Here is a 22,723-nt window from a genome sequence, read left to right as displayed (position 1 = left end):
ATTACTGACGCGCATCCCCGCCTCTGAAGAAACTGTGTGAATGTTTTAAAAAGTAAAAAAAAAGAAAAAAAAGAAAGATGTTACGTTCAAATAAAAACGATTTTGTTGTAATGTTCACATTACACATTAAAGCTGACACTAAGGAAGGAAGGAAAAAAAAATATTGCGTATGGATAGTAGTATTTCAGAACAGTTTTTGAGCTCTTTCAAACTCCCTAGTGTGCATAAATATTCTGGCCTGAAATGAACCACACAGTGTGAGCGCGAGTTTCTGTAGGCCTGATATAATATTTCAGACTGAATGCTGGCTTGTTTAAGGATTTTCATGTTTGCAACATAAATTGCTTTATACATTTATTTATTTATAAGGAGGGGCGATCCTATTCTTTATAGCCACCTTGACAAATCTGGAAGAGGTCGGGAATTCAGAAATTGCAAAAACATAATCTGTGCTTCCACACTCCGTATGGCAGACTGAACTGCAGTTCTCGGTTTGGATTGGTCAGTGCAACACATCAGTCATGTTAGCACGAATGAGCAAGCTAGATTGTAACCAGCTCTTTTCAGAAATAGCACAGTCAGTGAAGTGTTTCAGGGTGATAGCTTGCTATAGATAAATCTAGGCACTCAAAGTGATATTATCGAAGAGGTTTTTAGTCAAACAACGGGATTTGGTTTTCTAAGTGGCTTTCGAATTGATCAGTTACAACCTAAGAACTAGATAGTTAGCTAGCAAGCTAACCTAATATTGCAGAAGTCTGTTTTTGGTAGGGGGCTAGCTCGCTAGCTACTTTCATCCCAACTTCAGATAAAGTGACGTTAGCTTTCATCCCAGTTCCTGGGTCTTCAATTACTGGAGTCATGTCCACGGCAGGAGACTTTGGAAACCCGCTGAGGAAATTTAAATTGGTGTTTTTGGGCGAACAGAGTGGTAAGTAAACAGATACACTCAACCATGTTTTAGCTACCTATGTTTAGATTTCTGTTAGCTAAGGTTAGCTTGCTTGCTAGTAGTATTGTTTTGGGGCGAGTCCCTTTAATCGGTATTCACCGACGTAGCTAGAGCTAAGACCAGTGCCGTGGTTCAATTTTGTCGCAGTATAATGAACCTAAATGCTACTGCATGGCTATGCTACCATACCCCAGACTACCCAGCTAACCTGTCAAAAAGCATCTGTTGTTTTCCATCCGACTGCTAACCCTAATTGTACGACTGAAAACTAACGTAAGTGATGCATTGCCTTGATGCGAAGAAATTTAACATTAGCTATATGATTATCTAGCGCTAGCTAGCTATGGTGAGAGATATGGCTAGCTACGCACTCCATAGTCTAACAAATGAGCAAATGTTGGGCTTTTACTCAGATAGCTAACCACCTGACTTTAGCTAACGTAGCTAGGTAGCCAGCCAACTAGAATTTTTTTAGCTAGGCAGTTTGTAGTTGGGCGAGCTTGTAGGTGGCCAGTTTACAGAAATGCATCCTCTACCAAGTGTGACCTGTCATTTAAATAGTCAAAGTATCATTTCCTTGCCTACTAGATACTGCTACTGCCTTTAGTAACTAAAACTCACATCTAGATAGTTCAGATGGCTAACAAATATTTGTGCGAATTTGTAAGCATGATTCTAGTTAACTAGTTAATTAGCTAGTTACTGTCATCGGTATGAGCCAAGCAGCTAACTTAGTTATAATGCTAAATTATATCTAACGTTAGACTAGTGTCATAGGCAATCGGGCGAAATGGTCCAACCGGTGCTGCCACGAGTGTTCTAATTCGTGCGGTTGTAATCCCTGACTACCCTATGCTGATCAATGTGTGTTGTGAATATTTGTATGTCCCTCAGGTCACCATCTCCATGTATTTAGGATTGTTAGGTCTGTCAGTCTAATACCAAATTCCTCGACTCTGTCCTGTTCCTTCTTGTTGTTGCTGATGTGTTTTGGCCATGGGTTTCTGTTCTACCCACACTCTGTACTTAACAATATTCATGCACAGACAAGCATGAACTGTATAATTCATGGTTGCCATAAATCTGCACACCAATATAATTTATAATCAAAACTAAACAATGAGCTTTTTAAATTGAATAGTGTAGGACAGAACTTCACTGTATTGTCTTGAGCCATTCCTCTTCTGACTTGATAAAATATTGCTTGTTGACATTCATTATTGCACTTTTCTGTTAGTCTTGGCCTTTACATGGAATGGTTTACTGGGGGTGAATGTGAAAGTCACAGGCTACAGGGGCACATTTTCAGCCAATGTGCCCCTGAAGAAAGCAAACATAAAACCCGGTCCTCGTATGCGTGATTCACGTTCATGTGGTCACTATTGAAACTGGAAATATTTTGCCTTTTGCTCTGTAGTCTTTCTCGCTACTTGTCGGAACCCGTTTGCCTGAAGTTTAAGGTTTAAGTTTGCATGATGTGTCTGCAAAAATACCTAGCCCTAGACCACACCGCTCAACACCTGTTTGAAAATGTCATGCTGTGATGTTGGAATAAATTCTTCAGTCAGATGCCTACCCTCCCCCCTGAGCATCAAACATAATTGTGTTCAGAGACGGGGGCACATTTATCTGCAACAGCTGTGCAGTTCTAGACATTTTCCCAAAGTGATCACCACTATGAATTTATAAACCATCACTTCATCACCCATGTCAAAATGTGAATTTATTTTTGTCATTGATTAGTTGTATAAATTGTTGCACCTTATTGTGGCCTCGGTGTAGCCACAATAAGATCCGTACAGCCGTTGGGCCCTTGAGCAAGGCCCTTAACCCTGCATTGCTCCAGGGGAGGATTGTCTCCTGCTTAGTCTAATCAGTTGTAAGTCGCTTTGGATAAGAGCGTCAGCCAAATGACATGTAATGTAATGCATCAATGGAAAGATGGGGGGAGGGGGGTAGGCAGGCCCCTCCCAGCCCACACGCCAGCTTGACCACTCCGCTCTGCTGCCACAGGCCGACCGGCTCATCCTGCCCGCCGTGTGAACGGCTCTCACTTGTCCTAACTGCAGAGCTTCTTGGCCCTAGCTCCCCAGTGGTGGAGCAACCTCCCCATCCCCATAACAACTGCTTACTTGCAGGAGTCCCCTGATCTATTGTCACTTGTTTTTTCACCTGTCTATCTTTAACCCCTCGTATTTAATCAAGGTTTAATCAAGGACTTTGTGGGAATTCGTATTTGTCTCTGTACTGTAGTTCCTGAAGTTGTAGATGTCTTGGTATGGTAGTTAGATGTTGCCTATCTGCCTTGTGTACTGGACTTATGTTCATGGCCTTACAATCAATCTTGTATGATTTGTGCCTTATCTGACATTTATTTGTTTGTGATATCCACTGTTTTGTTGCTTTGGATAAAACCGTCTGCTAAATGTATTATAATGTGTGTGTGTGTGTGTGTGTGTGTGTGTGTGAACGTACACTGCAGGTGTGGGTCAGCTCTTTGTTTGCCTCCCTCAGTCTAAAGGAACTAGAGTTTCACTAGAGTATAAAAGTGTATAAATGAGGTAACAAGCATGCAAAATCCATTTGTCAACCACCAGCAAGGGAAAAGCCAAAGAACTGTCAATTCAGAAGACAAAGATGTTAAGTGACGGTACATACCACTTTGTACTGTAACAAAAAGTGTAAAAATATGTAAAACATATGGTTGCAAACTTGCCAGGAAGAGGATGGAAGTGCATATTATCCCCATGGATCGTAAGGGGCGGCCTGTAGGCATTTTGGCCATACACACCAACAACTGGTGTGAAACTGGAATGCACACAATGAGAAGCACCTCATACCTACTGTCAAATATGGCAGTGGGTCTTTGATGTTTTGGAGATGTTTTGCTGCCAGTGGCCCAGGGGCACCATTTAAGATTACTGGCACAATGAATTCAACAAAGTACCAGGACATTTCGGCTGAGAATCTGGTTGCCTCTGCTAGGAAGCTGAGTCTTGGTCATATGTAGATTGTCCTGCAGTTCAATGACTCCAAGCATACATCAAAATGCACACCGAAATGGTTAAGTTAAAAACAAAAACCACGTTCTGCAATGACCATCTCAGTCCCCAGACGTAAATGCCATGAAAAACATGTGGTCTGAACTGAAGAGGGGGGTATCCCAAGGTTATCAATGATTCTGAAATGTTCTGCATGGAGGAATGGTCAAAAATCCATCCAAATGTGTACCTTCCCACTGTTAGCCGTTTGCCCTCATCTTTGAAATTGCAAAATGGGATGCATGGGTGCACTGATGCAATCTTCCTGTTTTAACTTAACCGTTTTGAAAGACCATTTAAGCGGCCATTTCTGTTTCCTCACCTCAGTATCCCATTCATTGCAGAGTCTTTTTCCACGAGGATTAGCTATACGATGTGAAATGTTTATACGAAATGCTGATACAATGTTGAATTGTATAAGCATTTACAATCCAACCTGATTAATTGTAAGTATTAATTTAGCAAAATTAGATGAGTTTGGAAAAGTGGAATCGATGGAGACAGCAGCCTGGTCGCCCAGCAACCATAATATGCTTTATTGATAAATTTCTGCAGTCTTGTGGTATTACAATTCAAGTCATAATCAAACCCCTATGGTGCAGACAGACCAATGATGTTCTGAAATTCAGAACAGGTGTTCCGGGAATAAATGCCTTTTTAAGCATAGCAGTGCACATAAAAAGATGATTGATTTCAATCTGTTCGGCAGCAGGCTGCTGAGATTAAATATGCAATTATGAAATTGCTGTTAAAGATGTCACTTGTTAAATTTGAATGGCAAAAGTTGGATTTGGGGCAAAGTGTGGGCTGATTCCGTCTCTGTGCTTAATCGGTTACGGTTTAGTTGAAGTATGCTGGCCTGTACAGTTTGATCATTCATAAAGATACTGAAATACAGGCCAATGGGTGTGGTTCCTGGTCAGGCACTTTTTTTTTTTAATCCTCCTCTCACTGTCACGTTATCTTATCACACTGATCTAAAATAAGGATGGACAGTATCCTGTACATAAGTTGGCCTTTTTCAAACGGCGTTGTTGTTTTTGGAACCTGACAGGATAGCAGAATGCAGGTTTTATTATTTTAAAATTATTATTTTTATTTTATTTATTTATTTCCTTTCTTTCTTCCCCCTGCAAGATTTGGAATAGCAAAGGCCAGAGATCTATGCCAGATTCTTTATTGTGTGATTGTGTGAATATCAGTAATCATGTTCAGGGGGACCTGCCTTAAAGGCAAGTTCCATCACAAAACATGCCTTGATCTGTTACATTAGGTTAATATCTGATTAAATCTCTCGTATTGGCTGGCTAAAGCAATCTCTGCGCAGAAATTGTGAATTTGAGGTATGCAGTACATAATAATCATGTGCAACTCTACCCTTGTTTATTCTTGAAGAACTGCCGTGGGCAGGTGATTAGAATTTCCCCGACCTCCCATACTAGGCGAAGGAGGCGCTGACCAAACTAACAGACGGTCGCTCTATTTTCTGTTTTCTCGCCCAAATATTCAGTGAGACCGTATTCAGTTTGGCCTTTGGCTCATAACTGGCGATAGGGTTAGGATATGAACAAGGGACGCCCAATCCTAGACCAGCTCTCGTGCTGAGATGCCTTATGAATACAGTTTTAATGCACCTGTGTGTCAAAAGGAGGGTGTGATGAATGTGATGAATGAGTTAACCAATTCTTTAGCAAACCCATTCTAAACCATATTCATATTCCTCAGCAGCCATAGTATAAATCTTCTGAAGACTGACCTATAGCACCATTTCCTGACCGGCATTTATGTCATCGCCTTTGTATCTTAATCTTGCTTTTATTTCCGTTTTAAAAGAATGCTGCCTAATTTAAACTTTAACACTGAGCAGGCTTTTTATTGGTTGAGTGATATGCAAGTGCCTGCTGGTCTGGCAGGACTCAGGGTGCTATTTTGGTGCTGCTGTTATCTCTGCTTGTGTGACTCTGGCCCACATCCTCACTGACAGGAAGACCTGAGCAACCTGCCTCTACAGCCACAGGGGCTGCAGAATAGAACGGGGCTGTAGGAGCGGTTAGGTCTGCTTTAGCACTGGACCCGACCTGCGGCCATGTCATGTCTCAGGCCTGCTTAATAAGACCCATTCTGCTGCTCTGAGCGGAAATGACATTACATTACATTAATGGCAGACAGTGTTATCCAGAGCGACATACAGTTGATTAGACTAAGCAGGAGACACTCCTCCCCAACGGCTGTGTGGTAATAAGATTATTGTGGCTACACCCGGGATTGAACCACCAATCTTGCGGGTCCCAGTCATGTACCCAAACCACTACGCTACAGGCCGCCCAAGATTAGCCCTGCACTGTACTACCTCAGTGGGTGAATGTGATGGATCCAGCACTGCAACATAATGACATTCTCACAATGCAAAATCTGTAGCAAACTTAGTTTGCGTGTTGTTCTTTTTTTTGTAGCAGCTACATACGCGTAGCGTGTAGCGATATTAACCACAGTGATGGAAAAACAAAGCTAGAGCGTATTGGCATCTTGTGGAGGGGAGGGACCTGGTACTACATTAGCAATGTAGATACGAATAGTGGTGTGAGACACGGGTGAAGTTGCTGTCAGCAGACACTTTAGTTGATAATGGGCCAGTCTGAGGAGAGTGGGCTGAGTGCAAATACGCACCCTCCAACTCTTATCGCAGTTAAGAGTTTTATTTTGGGGCTCGAAAAGGCCCAGGAATCAAAATGCATTTCAACGGTCATGAGTCTTGATAAAAACGGTCATGTGATCAAATACAACGCTGGTGTCACATCCGTCGGTTAAGGGAGATGTAACGTGCAGGCGGTAAATCAAATTGGCTTGCTTGAGTGCTTGCTGACCACCAGTAAAATGTGGTAACCAGTTACATAATTAGGATGTCCTGTATGCGAAATGCATTTTGAGCGCGTTTACTGCATTTGGATTTATCAGGAAGTATATCTTTTTTTTTTGGTTAGTTAATGTTAGTTGTTCCGAGGTGATACAAGCCTCTGCTCATAGCTGTGTGCACACACAGGGGTCCTCACATAACCCAGCTGAGGGAATCGCCCTGTCTCTTGCTCACATTAAGTCTTGGCATCGTTGGGGCCATAAAAAAAGTGATGCGCCAACTACTCACGTGTAGCTGGCCGGCTACTGTATGCTACAAGGCCTACTATCCTATATCGTGATCCATTTCATAGCCTAATGGCTTTACAATTGGCTACTCTGACACTTTCTTGAACAGTCTTGAACTGACTTCGGGTAATGTGATCTTAATCCACATTCATATCAATAAGAATATAGCCTACCATTTGCAACAAAACGTTGATTTCGCAATTTCCCTCGCAGGCTTTCAGTGGACAGCTGTACTGTTGGAATGGTTTTTGGTTTTGTAGAGGGGGATCAGTCGTCCAGCCTCCATGCAATGCAGAGATAGAGGAGGAAGAAGCCCGTGCCCTAATTAACAAATCGTTGCTGGTATCTACGCCTCTGCCGGTCTCTTAACGCTTCAGAATAAATGCATTTATTAGGGATTAATTTACCATATAAAAATACACCAGAAGCTTGCAAATTGCATCAGAAAAAAAGGCATCATCTGAACCCCCCTGGCCAGCTAGTCTACTTTTTACATTTTTGGGGAACACTCCCATCATTGAATTTGACAAACCGTTTAACCCTTTTTCTCCTGTTTCATGCTGTCTGGTTTAACCGTGAACCCCGCAGAGTCAGAGATGGTCAAACGTTTCATTTTCTTGGTAATTATTAATACATAATTAATATATAAACATGTTGCAGCCTGGGACAGAAGCAGGTTGTGAACCGGTCCGTGTAAGAGGATCTTCGGTGGCTCTCCTGTGTGTGAGAGAAGGCAGCGCCAGGCTGCCAGCGAAGCCCAGCAATGAGGTGGACAGGGAGCACTCTGTGTGTGTGTTGGTGTGTTTGAGGGGGTGGAACGTGCGCCGCTTGGACACACCATTCTCCTTTCCCTCTGTGAGGTGGGGCCTCTGTGCTTTGGCATGCTCCGCTGGGGTGGGTTTGTCTTGTGTTCCCTGCTTCTGTGGGAGGAGGCTTGCAGATGACATTCCCAGCATTCTTTCGGCAGCTGGGTGCGTGGCTCACACGGACACTTTGAGACCTGGAGTTGTGTCATTTCGCTTCGCTTACTCCGCCAAGCCCTGCCTACAGCAGTAGGAGGGGAAAATGTGCTTGACTCGCCCAACCGCTTGGTATGAAAAATGTTTTAATCTGTCTGGCCATTTTTTTAATTTATTCTCCACTTCAGGTTTTTGTGAAATATTACAACAGAACTTTACATCGGAACGTCGCCTCCAGAATGTATTTGATTGAGATTCAATTGTTTTTTATACATATATTATTTCACACATATTAATTATTGTCTGTACGCCTTGGTAGTCATGGTATTGCAATATGCTGATGTTCTGACTTTCCCAGAACTAGATTAATCATACTGGTCAACAGACTTCTATAGGAGCATGCTGCTTGGCAATTTATCCGTTAATATAGGAATCTCATGAGCCTGGAGTTGGGAAATGCAGTGCATTCATTCATGGGCCTCCGTCCAGTTCCTTGTGTACGCTGTGTGTTTCTGCACTCGCAGGCTTCTCAGTGGCTATCACATGAGCACATCTGCACTGTTTCTCTTCCTGCAAATGGGAAATCATTAAACATGCATTGACTGCAATATGAGGAGGGCAGTTTCTTCTTGACATTGTCTGGTTTTGATGCTGGCTAGAGTGGCAGGGTTTGTTCATCAGTTGATGATGAAACCCTGCCACTCCAGCCAGCATGTTCATCAATACTGCGTTTTTTGTCGTTGTTTGTCGTATCCTCAAACTCTTCTGAGCTATGAGCTCTGGTGCAGACAAAATTATCCCGACGTGATTACGGGACTTGAGACTTCCTCTTGGTTCTGTGTTTCCAGCATTGTTGTTCTCTTGTTTAGGACAGCTGGGTCAATCTCCTCACAAGGGTGTTCCTTGATCAAAGCCTAGTTGCCATTGTTATAATGTTCTATGACTGTCTGGGCAATTTAGGCGAGGTGAATCTGCTAAATAAAGTTAAGTGCTGCAGTGCTGCAGTGGATCGATCTCTTCTGGGTGCCCACGTGCCTCTCATCTTCAATAACAGGGCTTTAAAGTTTCATTGAGGTCAAAGGTAAACCTTATCCACATAACAGATTTATTGGTGGAGGTATAGTTTTTCATCAGCGTTATGTTATTATTGGTTGAACTTAAAACATGGGCTTGAATGACAGTAGGCCTACTGTAAATATTTGATAAACCATTTCTCTTCATTTCCAGTTGGGAAGACATCGTTGATCACCAGGTTCATGTATGACAGCTTCGACAACACCTATCAGGTTCGTAAGGCTTTCTCGTAAGTGTTTTTGCTGGGTTTAAAGTGATTGTGCGTGTACATTCCTTTCCGGTTTGTGGTGTTTTCCCACACCTCCTGACTATTGCTTCACTCATTTGTCCTGATATATGATCCTTACACATGGTTTGGAGATCATGTATCAGGCAGTGAGGCCTGGAACCTTCTGTCCTACAAGGAGAGAAACCAATCTGCGGTTATGGACCTGCTCCAGATTCTCTTGTGTTTCTGCGTTAAGCCTTGGATGCAGAAAAACAACATTACTGTTGTAAAGAGTGTTTGCAAACTTTGGCTGTAGAACAGTGTGAGGTATGGCCCGTCCAATGGCCTGTTCCTGGGGGCCCATGCATTTATGTCAGGAGAATGAATAACTGAGCTCGGCCAGAGGACCCCTCTCCTCTGGAGAACATTGTTTCTTTGTAATGTACTCTTTTTAGCCTTAACATGGTCTTAAGAGAGAGCCGGTTATGCCCTAGTTGTCAGGCGGTGGAGACCGAGAAAGTCCTCTGGGGTTGAGCATGCCTTATGTTTTCTTCTGTTCCGTTGGGTTTGCACTAAGTGTAGCACTCATTGTTGCTCTCAACTAACTTAAAACATCTAAAGTCATTTAAAAAAGATTAATTCCAGTTTGTATCCCAGCCTCCTTGCTTCTTACTTTAAAAACTATTGTCCTTGCTTCAGGACTAAAAATGAAACCTCTAAAGCAATTTACAGTGCCCTCCATAATGTTTGGAACAAAGACCCATTATGTCTTGTTTTACCACAGTTTTAGATTTGGAATCACAATTAACATGTGGTTAAAGTGCACATTCTCAGATTTTATTAAAGGATATTTTTATACATGTAGAAATTGTCCTTTAAAGTAGGCTTGAAAATTAACAAAGTTATTTTTTGTTTAGTGTCTTCACTCAGAGATGTTTCTCTACTCCATCTAATTGTGCTGATGTCCTGTACGATGAGAGTGGTGTGATGTTTTTTATTTTCTGTTTTATTTCTATTTTCTGACTTCCTCCCCCCATCTCTCCATTTGTCTTTCTCCTCAGGCTACAATAGGAATAGACTTCTTGTCAAAAACAATGTATCTTGAAGACAGAACAGTAAGTGCCCCCCCCCCCCTTGTCTGTCTGGTTTTCTTTGTTCATATGCATTACATCCTCTTAATGTACAGTGCAGTCCATAAGTATTTGGACAGTGGTACAATTTCTGTTCTTCTGGCGATGTACTGCAGTTCATTGGATTGGATTTGAAATTAAATTACATTAAACTAAAATGCTTACAGACTGCACTGTATATGATTGTTCTGGAAAGGTAGTGTGCAGGGAGCAGGATGGGGTATAAGCTTCAAAATCTTTCAAATTTTTATTTTCTAGATTAACTTGGAAACCACAAACAAAATTAAGAGAATTAAATTATACAATCACTTTTACTGTTAGCCTTACATTGACCAGTTTAACACTGTGCTCTATGAACACTCATGGCCAAATTACTTATGTCAGCAACCTTTAGGCTCAGGCTTCAGTAGTTGGGATTTAACCAATCAATTTGTGATCAACACCAGTATCTTTCAACTCATTTTCTATTATTATGTAACACTTTCCAATCCATTGTAAGTCTTCACTTTAAAGTGATAGTTTACTTTCTGTGGCTTTGTGGTAGTACAGGTATTTCTGTTTTGGTTTGGGTGAATATTTTGCACCCTGAAGGCCCCCATCCCAGACATTGCATTCATAAGAAACATCTGGCAATATCTGAAATATCCTTCATAGTGCACAAAAACTGTCTGGGCCAATCACAAATATACATGATAAATGGAAATAATGTTTTTTGGGGGGTTTTTTGTGTGGTTTTTTTTACCCAGAAAGAAAACTATTACTAGCACAAATGTGTATTGCTTTCAGGAAATTAAGTTTCACAAATTCAGGCCATTTGATTGACAGTCCCTGTACTGGGTTTTGCTGTCAAATGAGCTGTAATGAATGTGCTTCTCCTTTTAAAAATAACTCAGTCTGTGCTTTCCTCTGTACTCACCTTCCTAGTGCTGTGCTGGAATACACGCCTTCTCAATTTCTGATTGTCAACTGCCTTTAATATGACATGACCATGCTGAAAATGTGTCTCCCAGAGCCACAGTAAACATTAATGATTTACTTCTGTTGTGTGTGTGTGTGTGTTTGTAAATGTGTGGGGATGTCATGACACCTGAATACGGTGCATGTGTTGTATTGAATGAAATTTTATTTGTGTTAGGATTTTTACAGAAGACCCAAATAGATCCCTTTATAGACTAACAGAATGGGGGGGGGGGGAGAGAGGAAATGCCAGCCCTAAGCCCCCAAATAGTGCCTGAGGTAAACAGCTCTCCATTGGAGGGACTCTGCTATAGGGGGATTGTCCGCTGGCCTGTAGGTTGAGATGGTAGCAGTTGAGGTATTAAACTAGCCGGTAAACTCGAAAGTCCACATTGAGAGAAGAGATGTAAAGTATGCAGTTCAGCAGGCTGGAGGGATGAACCTGTAGCACCAGGATGTGTGGAAGCTTGGGCATGAACCAGGGGCGGAGCAGGGCTGCAGCCATCCACAGCCTCAGAGTGGGGGAGATGGGGTCCGGATGGGGTCCGGATGGGGTCCGGATGGGGTCCGTGTAAATGGACAGGGGTGACAGAATGATCAGGAAGCAGCATTCCCATGATGGTGGAAAAAGTTTTTTTTAAGCTATATGTAAATTTGATTAATTTAGCCGACACTCTTATCCAGAGTAGCTAATGTTGGAGAATGTAAGTTTGTTCACTAATTAATGTGAGCCGTGGTGGCAGACCTGGTTTACAACATTCCCCAGTACCACATCACCAAAGTGCTAATGCAGATGAACTGAATTTTAGCTGTTCATAGTTTGTTTGTACATTTCTTAAATTTCTTCTTGCTACTTTTTCTGTAGCACTTTGTAAACTTAAAATATATATATTTTTTAATCTTATTTTTTTAAACAAAAGTATTTTATTAGTTGGTTTTTAAAAATATATATATTTTTCATTAAAGAATAATTGAACGTAATGCAGTGTGTAGGTTCAATTTTCGCATCTGTAGATGAGAATAAAATGCTTTGATTCCCCTGTGTTAAGTGGCATCAAAATGATTTTGTCTCAACAAAAAAAAAAAAAAGGAGGAAAACTGAAACCAATTGTGTTATTGTGGCATTCCCTGAAGGGATTGTGTGTGGTTTTCTGTGTACGAAATCAAAGTTCAAAGGCTCTGTTCCACCATCTTTCTCTTTCATTGTAAAAACATTGATCTCTGTGTGCGCTGGCTCTCTGGGGCTCACTTCTGAGTGATGGGGGTGTGGGGGACTCTGTTTTGGGGGACTCTGTTTTGGGGCAGCTGCTCATGTCTCATTGTCACTAACTTCTTCTAACTTTTCTTGTCCTGAGACAAAAGCTCTCCCCCCTACAGACTGTTGGTCATCCTTTCTTCTTATTTTGTCTACCTGTTCCTTTTGTTCTCTCTCTCTCTCTCTCTCTCTCTCGCGCTCTCTCTGTCTCTCTCTCTCTCTCTCTCTCGCTCTCTCTCTCTGTCTCTCTCTCTCTCTCTCTCTCTCTCTCTCTCTCTGACACGCACGCACGCACGCGAAAATTCACTTTGCATGCGTTTTCACGTTTCTGTTAATTTTTTCCCCCCATTATCAGTTTTCATTTCAGCATTTCCTTATGCTGTTTTGACTTTTCATTGTATTGTTTTGTTTCTGTGTTCACTTCCTTTTTTTTCCTTTCTTTTTTTTTTCCTTCTCCTTTTTTTTTTTGTTTTTTTTTTTTGTTTTGTTTTGTTTTGTTTTGTCTGTCCACCCCCCCATCCCGCACAGATCAGGCTGCAGCTGTGGGACACAGCGGGCCAGGAACGCTTCCGCAGCCTCATCCCCAGCTACATCCGCGACTCCGCGGCCGCCGTCGTAGTTTACGACATCACAAGTAGGTATCTTCCTCTTCCTCGCTCTCTGCCCTGGGGTCTCACCACTGCCTCTTCCTCTCCCACCCTCCCCCCCCCCCTCCCCCCCCTCTTCCTGCTCTGTTCCTCTGGTGTTACCTGATGGGCCAGGTGCGACTGCAACTGTGGGACACAGCAGGACAGGAGCGCTTCAGGAGTCTGATTCCTAGCTACATACGTGACTCCACTGTGGCAGTGGTAGTCTTTGACATCACAAGTGAGTGGGGCTCCCATTGATGTTAGCGTCCATTCCTGCTGAGAAAAAATACATCTGTCTTCTTGCCCCTGGCTTTGAATTCTACTTTTCTTTCTCTTGGTTTTTTGTAGCCGTTTTGTTTTTATTGTGTTTTTTTTTGTATCTGTTGCTTATTTTGCCACCCGCACTCACGTGGTTTGATTTTCAGGGGGGCTGAAATGCAGGCATTGCACGTTTCTTTCTTTATTTCAGCAAACATTTTCTGGCAAATGGCTTGTTAACCCTCTCGATTTTTCTGAATTTCCTGGATCCAAAAGGAACAAATTTCATTTTGTATTCTTTTATGTATTTTTGTGCACGTCTCATTCTATCACACAGGATTTCTTCTTTTAAATTTTTATACATACGCATTATTTTGTCTCATTCTACCACAAAGGAATTCTTCATATAAATTTTTATACACGCATTATTTTGTATGCACTGTACAAATACTATTCTATATAGTATTTGCATTCTATCGTATGTATTCTAGTCAATGAGGAAATCCTGATTTGTATGTTGTAAATTTTGCTTTGTCACAGAGTAATGCCGAAACTCTGATACAAAAGTGTCATTTAGATTAAGAGTTTAAGATGCTTCAGAACCTTGTTTGTTTATGAAAACTAAATCAACAAGGGTGTGTGGGAAGTGCCAAAAAAAAAGGCATTTTAAAATGATGAGAAAGTCCAATTAACTTATAGAGAGAACGTTTGTTCTTTGAGACTGTGCCAGGTAAGCACTGTACAGTGTGATATTCACGGCTTCTTCAGGGAAGGAGCTTTTTCTCGATGTGCATGTTTGCAGTTTATGGGCCATTCTCCACAGTGATACTTCCCAGAAGCCTTGTAAATGGAGCAGTTATTTACTGGGTTATCTTAATATGGAGTCTGAAGAGAATACAATCATGAGGCTTCAGTGCATCTGCGTTTGAAATAAAACTATGGATTCACTTCAAATGGGCACATTCCTCAACATCCACATTGCTGTGGACTGGTGGGTTTAGAAGTGTAACCTTTCCCCAACGTGTGTGACTCAGTTTGGGTAACAAAACCCAATGCCACTACAGCACCTCTTCCCATACGACCAGTAGACATACCTACCAGACCGATTCTCCGTACAGATTTTGGTGCCGCACGCATTCTCTAACAACCGATACACTCGCGACATCGACTCAGACCGTTGGTTCTGTGAGCAAGCTAGCTAAAGTTAAACTCGGTCAGAATGCCAAAAGGGAAATGGTATAAATTGTACCGTAATGTATACGATAAAATTGTTAAGTTATTGAAATTATTATTTGAAATTATTTGCCTTTGTAATAAGAAAGATGTTCTTACAGTCATTCTTAATTTTCTTTCTGAAGCGAAAAGAGCAATGAAGAGCAATTTGTTTCAGGCTCCAGTTTGGACTCCATTTAAAAATTACCCATGCAGGACGGTTGCCTCATATTTTAAATGTAACATGTTGGGATCGTAGGTTTATATCACGAGGGTTAAATCATTCCTTCTCTTGTTAATTTCCAGGTGGTCTTTTATAACGTCTGACCGTCCTGTGCTGCTTCGGAGCAGCCATTTGTGGGAAAGTGCTCCTTTCCTAGTTCCTTTCCAGCTCCTGGCAATCTGTCACTATGGCTCTACAGTCTACAGGCCAGAGCCTGTTCTCCCACTGCAGTCTCCCATGTTATCTGCTCTCCACCTTTTTCACAATTTCCTCCAGTGCAACAGCAGCTCTGCGTATTGTTTTATGTTTATTTTTATTTTATGTCTCGTTGACATCATTGACTGCATCATCGTTGGGGTCCGGAGGTGTTTCGGTAAATTAAGTCACTGTATGGACCTGCAGTCCTTCATTGTCACAGCCGTGTGTTTTTATCAGGATGACCTGTCCTTTACTCTGCTGCTCATTTCTCTCCCCCCCCCCCCATTTTATTTTGTTATCAGATGTAAACTCTTTCCAGCAAACCACAAAGTGGATTGATGATGTCAGAACAGAGAGAGGAAGTGATGTCATCATCATGCTGGTGGGAAACAAGACTGATCTTGCGGACAAAAGGTGGGTCAAGCCAAAAAATGTCAAGCCATGTAGTGAAGTAGGCAATTTGTGCCTGTCAGACCTTTGCCTTGTGTCCAGCACAGCCTATGCTTTATTCCTCCTGAGTGTATTTATTGTCCTTATTTGCATTTTAACAAAGTATTCTCCTGGCTTGGTACAGCATAATGCTGGCCAGAGAGTCTGCTGGTGCTCTCCAAGCCTGTGACTTTGCTGTGAAGTGCAGCAGCATTGACATGTCTGTAACACCCACTTCTCTGTCAAAGCCTTTATTTGACAGCAGTGTGTCTGCCTTTCAAATTGTTCTCATTAAGAGCCTGATTCAGTCCGCCCACTAAACAGTTGTCAATTCAGTAAAACATTTTTTTTTTTTTTGCAAATGTTACTTTAATTTTAGAATGAAATGAAACTGAAATGAAATGGAAAAAGTCCAGGAAATAATAGTGCTAAAGGATGTTTCCTTAATGTTTTTTTCTTTTTACAGCAATAACAGGAATTATTCATATTCTGTGGATAATAATAATAATAATAATAATAATAATAATGATAATAATAATAAGAATGAATAACAATGGTAGTTGGTGGTAGCAGTAGTACAAGTAAAACATCAACTAGAATTTTGTTAATCAGTTTTGGAAATAAAATTATTTTTGAGGTTTTGTGCAGACCAGTTAACAGGCTGATTTACTTGCTTCAGAAAAGGAATATGAAAAGGTTATGGTCAGTGTGGGTAATCCTAAAACTTAGTATCATGTTTAGTACACACATTGATATGCCCTGTTAGAGACAGGGACTGCACTGTTCCACTGTGGTCTTACTTTAGGGAAATATTTTCCAGGAAAATGAATTGTTCTTCAAGCATGCATTGTTTTATTACACCACTGACCTTTTCACACACACAAATACCTGATGTATACTATATACGAACTAGATTTTGTTGTAGGATACCGTTGGAGTAGAATATTACTAATCAACAAAGTGCTTTTCCCCATTCGCAGAAGTAGTGTGTATCTGTTAAATGCATAGGCATGTGCCTACGGCAGATGCCATGTGTGTCGCCCCCCCTTAACGCTCTTCTGTGCTACAGGCAAGTATCAATCGAGGAGGGAGAGAGGAAAGCCAAAGAGCTGAATGTAATGTTTATTGAGACTAGTGCTAAAGCAGGATACAATGTGAAACAGGTGAGTGTGCGTTGACAGAGCACGCCCCCGGATTCTGTTCCCTGCTGCTGCCGCTCTCTTCTAAAGGGCAACTTTTTAGAGTCAGTCCAGCGAAGGAGAGAGTGCTGCCGTACCGCCCACGATTCCCTCGTCCCGGAGGCACCGCGTGCGATCGCTCGCATTTCACTACCTTTGTGCTGTGGTAGTTTACATTCATTGGAATATCTGGATAGGGACCATCTAAATTTTCTGTTAAATGACAGACTTTATATCATAGGTGCAGTGCCTGACAGCCGCAATAGGCAAATGAGCAGCTCAAAATACATTAAAATATACCCATTTGCTCCTGAACTCAAATGCGCTCGCGTTGGTCTCTGCTAGCCATCATTAACTACATTTTTCTAAAATCATTTGGCATGTTCGATATAATAAATCCCGCAGTAATGCTCTTTAACTCTTGAGAACTCCCAAGAATCTTAATTTCTGCTAATTTGTGCAGAGAATAAATTCTCTCAGCTCTGCAATTGTGCTTTAGATAATGGCAGAGGCAGCAGCGGGCAGATGACATGGTGCGCGTGTATTTTCAGTGTTTTATGTTTACCGGTTCTTTTTCTTTTTGCTTTCTTTCCGTGTTTTTGCTGCGTGTCGTCGTTGTACGTGTGGGTGTGTGTGGGTGTGTGTGCGTGTGTGTGCGCGTGTGTGTGTGGGTGTGCGTACGTGCGTGTGCGTGTGTCTGCGTGTGGTCTGTCCTGCCTCCCATCACAGGCAGATTACCACTGAGGAAGGAGAGCAGAGAGCGAAAGAGCTGAGTGTTCTGTTTATCGAAACGAGCGCAAAGACAGGCTACAATGTGAAACAGGTAGAGCGCATGGCTGCTGCAGGTCCGTGTGGACGGCAGGAGGCGGGCTTTCGCTCTGTCGCCCCTCACACCCGCGTCGGCTTGTCTGATGGCTTCTCGGGCACGCGCGCGCGCGCGTGTGTGCGTCTGTGAATGGCCAGTGTGTTCACGAGGGGTCGCTTTTGTAGCAGAACTTTGGCCCACCTTCAATTAATCCTACGTGAACCCTTTAATGCACAACACAACATGGGTCAAAAGTGATCCGACTGATTTATTTTCTATATCTCTGCATCTATGCATCAAAGGGCTAAAGGTTTCTTAAAGGTTGGAGATTCTCGTTTCTAACTGATGCTGAAACTGCCATTTCACAGGTTTGCTTCATGATTTAAAAAAAGAAAGGGAAAAAAAGAAGTGTGGGTCAAAGTTTTGATTTAATACAACTCTTGGTCTTACTTTTAATTGATTTTATTGCAGTGTTTTCTTTCTAATGATTATAATTTGCATGCTTTTGCATTTTTAGACTAAGATTCAATGTAGCTGCAAAGCATATCTTCCTTATTTGCAATTACCAATATTTCCACATACTTATGAATCTATTTTTAACAGCTTGCACACATTTATGAAATTGGAATATTTAAGTAAGAATAATAAGTAATGTTGCTTAGATCTCAATGCTTTACAGTTAAATTGCATCTAACATTGTTTTCTGATAACTACGTTTATGATATTGGTTTGTCTTTGTGAAATTGCAGGACCTATTGTTTTGTGTGTGTGTGTGTGTGTGTGTGTGTGTGTGTGTGTGTGTGTGTGTGTGTGTGTGTGTGTGTGTGTGTGTGTGTGTGTGTGTGCGCGTGCTGTACCAAGTGCAGTTTGATGTACCATGAACTGCTTTTTAAATACCCGTCCCTTCTAATAACTTAATATTTGTGGAATCTTTGAAATATTACTTATTTTTAAATGATCAGTGTTGCGCTGAATTCATTAGACCAGGGCTGCACAGCGAGGGCCGATCAGTTTCAGTATTCTGTGTCAACTTCTCCTTATTAGATTAGCCTAGTCATATCTTCATCCGACACCAGCCACAGCCGCAGACTGCAAGTGTATCCCAAACATTTCACTGTGCCGAAGTGCAGGAGTGAACCAACATGTTTTATAGACACGTAAATCTCAGGTACTTGTTTGGAACAAAAGGCAGCACAGCAGGACCGGAGATGTGCACCCCTGCACGTTTTGCCCCTGCCCTGTGTGCGGCCATCGGTGTGATTAACACTGCGTTTCTGTGGGCTCGGTGCTTGGTGCTGTGGTGGTGTCACAGAAGGGAGGCTCGTCGGCCTGAAATGCTCGTAGAGCTGAATGTCCCCCCCCCCCCCCAGCCCATCCCGATTAAGAGTAGGAGTGGCTGTGTTGATGGACAGGTCTGACCGCCCCCCCCCCCCCCCCCTCCCCCGCAGCTGTTCCGACGTGTCGCAGCTGCTCTGCCTGGGATGGAGAGCACACAGGACAAGACCAGGGAAGACAGTATCCTTTAACAGCATCAGCTCTGCCTCTGACCCTTCTCTGCCTGCGGCGGAGGGTGGCTGAATACAAGGCTGGGCCAGTCTTTGCTTGGACAAAACCATGCCACGGAAAACCTTGGGTGCTGTATGGGGTGGCCCCGTAGTGTAGTGGTTAAGGTGCATGACTGGGACCCACGAGGTCGGTGGTTCGATCCTCGGTGTAGCCACTATAAGTTCCGTTGGGCCCTTGAGCAAGGCTCTTAACCCTGCATTGCTCCAGGGGGGATTGTCTCCTGCTTAGTCTAATCAACTGTATGTCGCTCTGGATAAGAATGATTAGAAAAAATACCATTAATAATGATAACGATGAATTATTTGTTTGGTTGTCGAACCCTGCCGATCCAATTGTGTTTTATTTATTTATTTATGAACCTTTATTTATACTGCGTAAGTTGCAACGCCCTGTTAATGCCCCAAGTAGCGTAAGGTGCAACGTCTTTGTACTCATTTGTGGAAGTGCACTTCTGATTTTCGGTTCTTCTAGCTCGCCTTTCCGTGTTCAGGACTCATTTTACGTGCCTTTCCGTTTTTTGTCTCTTGTTGGCCCTTAACCCAGCGCCCCGCAGTGATCGACATAAAGCTGGAGAAGCCTCCGGAACAGCCAGTCAGCGAGGGAGGCTGCTCCTGTTAATGCCGGAGCCATCGCTCCATCTTTCGCTCCCCCTCCCCCCCCACTCCCGCTCTCTCTCTCTTTCATCCAGCGCCTCTGCTTCTCTTCCGCCCCGTCAGCTGCCGGGGAAAAGAAGAACACTAGCATTACACGTGTCCGTTGTCTTCGAGTCATCCATTCACTAAGAAGACCTTAAAAAGATTTACAAGCACAATGTGGATGTGAAATTTGTTTGTTTGTTTTGTTTTGTTTGTTTGTTTGTTTTTCTTATTGTTTTTTGAGAAACGTCAGCCTTTTAGATTGGTTACACTGATTCAGCAGATTTCAAACTGGAAAGATTGTTTTCTAAACGCACTGTAATTCCTTGTTTTGTTAACCATTTGTAAAATTGCTCTAAATAAGCAATTAATCGAACAAGCTATCCCAAAGTTGCATTGGAAAACTTATCGATATGATAATTTTTTTTATTTTTATTATTGATATTGTTAGATTTGAACAAACATCATTGGTTGAGGGGGTCAATGAAGGTGTGCTGGTATCAGGCAGTGATTTGTGGTGATGGTGAACTAACTTAAGCAGAGGATTCCAGTTTTGTTTTTGGATTTCTTCTATCCCAATATGTATGAGATCAATAATCAAATTAAAACCTGTAGTAGCAGCACCTGTCAACCTCCACTCAAAAAATTGTAGAAATGTGTTTATGCAGTGTGGGAATAATTTAAAAGGCTGTGTTTATATATAAATACATTAATCAGACCACCACCTTTTCCCCTTCAGGGTGTAGTCAAAGAATCCCTTGCCTTGGCTGCCATGTTCGATTGTATCTTATGTAAACTATTTAGTCTTTTTTAAAGAAATGCACATGAGTAGATACAATATATGGGTATTAGTACTCTAGTTAACATGAGAAAATTGTAAATCTAGGAAAGTGTAATTAAATAAGTAACTAGACCTACATAAAATATATGCAGACATAGCCTACTTTTTTTAATGCATTAATTACTATAGGGCTTCCACTGTTTTTTTGTTAGCTTTGTAAAATTTGATTTAACATTGTCATACTAGCAGTAGCAAGGTCTTTTGTTATCAAGAAATATTTAACATATTCATTTGATCAAGCATTTTCTGTTATTTATTTCTACAGGATCTTTTTTTTTTATTGTTCTTCTAAAACCGTGAATAAACACTCAGTGAGAACTTTATTAGGTATTTATTAGACTTATTTGTTTAACTTATTGGTATTTTTCTGCTGTAGCCTATCCACTTAGAGGTTTGACGGGTTGTGTGTTGAGATGCTCTTCTGCATACCACCGGTCTGGCCCTTCTCTACTGACTTCTCTCATTAACAAGGTATTTTTGCCTTTCGCACCATTCTCTGCACACTCTAGAGGCTGCTGTGCATGAAAATCCCAGGAGATCAGCAGTTTCTGAGATGCTCAATCCACGCTGTCTGGTGCCCACAATCATCCCACCATCAAAGTCGCTTGGATCACATTCCTTCCCCATTATGACATTTGGTGTGAAAAACAGCTGTACCTCTCGACCATGTCTGCATGTTTTCATGCTTTTAGTTGCTGCCGGATGATGTGGATGTGGCTGATTTAAATATTTGCATTAACAAGCTGGTGTATGTGTCTGCGTAATAAAGTGCTCACTGAGTGTATGTTTCCTAATAATGAGCGTTTTGCACCGATTCTATTAGCATATCTTTGCGCACAGAGAAAGGCTAAAAAATCCGTTTATCATTGCCCCTCTCCCAGTGACAGATGTATCAATAATTGATTTATTACGGTGTTTTCCATGAAAAGTCTAGTTGTTTTAATTACTGTACCTTTAGGTTATTTTATTTTAATTTTAAATGAAAAGTAAAATGTCACTGCTATATGTGCTGTAAAGCACACAGGCTCTGCACTGCTAAACTCCATTGTGGCACAACTGTGTGTCTTGTCAGCTACTATAAAGATCTGTATTTAGTAACTATGGAAAATGGCTTTTTTTTTGTTAAATAAAAATAAATTAAAATCCTATTTTGAGTGGTTGCCAGGGTAACCAGTTTCCTGGCATTTCTGATGTTCTTCTGTTGACGTAGGCTAGAGTACACTGCTACTGAATCGGGGATCGCCAAATCCAGTCCTGGAGGGCCGGTATAGATGCAGGATTCTTCTGCCACCAGTTACCCTGGCTCAATCTGTTAATTAGTCATATGAACCATGACTGATTCACTTGTAAATTAGACAACCATAAAATGCTACAAGACAAGAACACTTATCAGCGGTTGTTTATATCACAGAATGTGGCTATAAATGGCAGATCATGATTGTGCTAATTAAATCATTATGAGCAGAAATTGGTCTGAAATCCAGAGACCCATACGGCCCGCCTCGCCCATCCCCGTTCGAAACAGTTTCGCGATTGAACAAGGAAGATGGGAGTCCGCGCCTTGTGCATCGGCTGCAGGGGACTCACTCTGTCGTCGTGTCTGAAGTTCTTAGTTTCGATTCAGAACTTGAAGTTCCACCCACAGGCTGTTAGTTTCGTGCGCCATCTGTTAGGAATTCCTGCAATCCTGCTATTTTGGGTCCATGAGTTGCACGGTGATTGAACAGTGCGTCTCATCTTCCCCCTATATGCTCAACATTTTTATGAAGGAATGCTATTCTTAACATTACCTTTTCTTAGCATCTGTTTTTTAGCTACTTAGTTTTTTTTATTAGCATTACTTTTGGCGAATCCAAACGAAAACTCATGTGTAGACCAAAATTTAGTGCTGATGGTATTTTGGGAGAATTAAGGTAGAATTAAAGGTAAAATTACCTTAATCGTTCCTGAAATAATGTGGGAAATGAACACTTTGCACATAAGTACATCTTCATATCGTATTTCAGTACAGAGTTAATTACAGAGTGTACAC

The 22,723-nt window shown here is 41.8% G+C and overlaps 1 protein-coding gene across 4 annotated transcripts; it reads left to right on the top strand.

Moving 5' to 3' along the window:
• Positions 1-259: 259 nt before the first annotated feature.
• Positions 260-21,839, top strand: rab6a (RAB6A, member RAS oncogene family). 4 transcript variants are annotated; one of them, XM_061247796.1, is made up of 8 exons: positions 260-931; positions 9,321-9,379; positions 10,437-10,490; positions 13,479-13,584; positions 15,540-15,651; positions 17,574-17,667; positions 19,098-19,164; positions 19,769-21,839. In XM_061247796.1, exons 1-8 carry the CDS (start codon positions 862-864, stop codon positions 19,831-19,833), a joined length of 627 nt encoding a protein of 208 aa, XP_061103780.1. In that variant the 5' UTR covers positions 260-861; the 3' UTR covers positions 19,834-21,839. The 4 variants fall into 4 exon arrangements, with proteins under 4 accessions (XP_061103780.1, XP_061103779.1, XP_061103781.1 ...); XM_061247795.1 differs by lacking the exon at positions 17,574-17,667 and adding an exon at positions 16,736-16,829; XM_061247797.1 differs by lacking the exon at positions 13,479-13,584 and adding an exon at positions 13,246-13,351.
• Positions 21,840-22,723: the final 884 nt, after the last annotated feature.

This window comes from Conger conger, chromosome 7 (assembly GCF_963514075.1).
Source record: "Conger conger chromosome 7, fConCon1.1, whole genome shotgun sequence".
NCBI lineage: Eukaryota > Metazoa > Chordata > Actinopteri > Anguilliformes > Congridae > Conger > Conger conger.
Note: the sequence above shows the minus strand (reverse complement) of the source record. Positions and strands in the feature narration are given on the sequence as shown.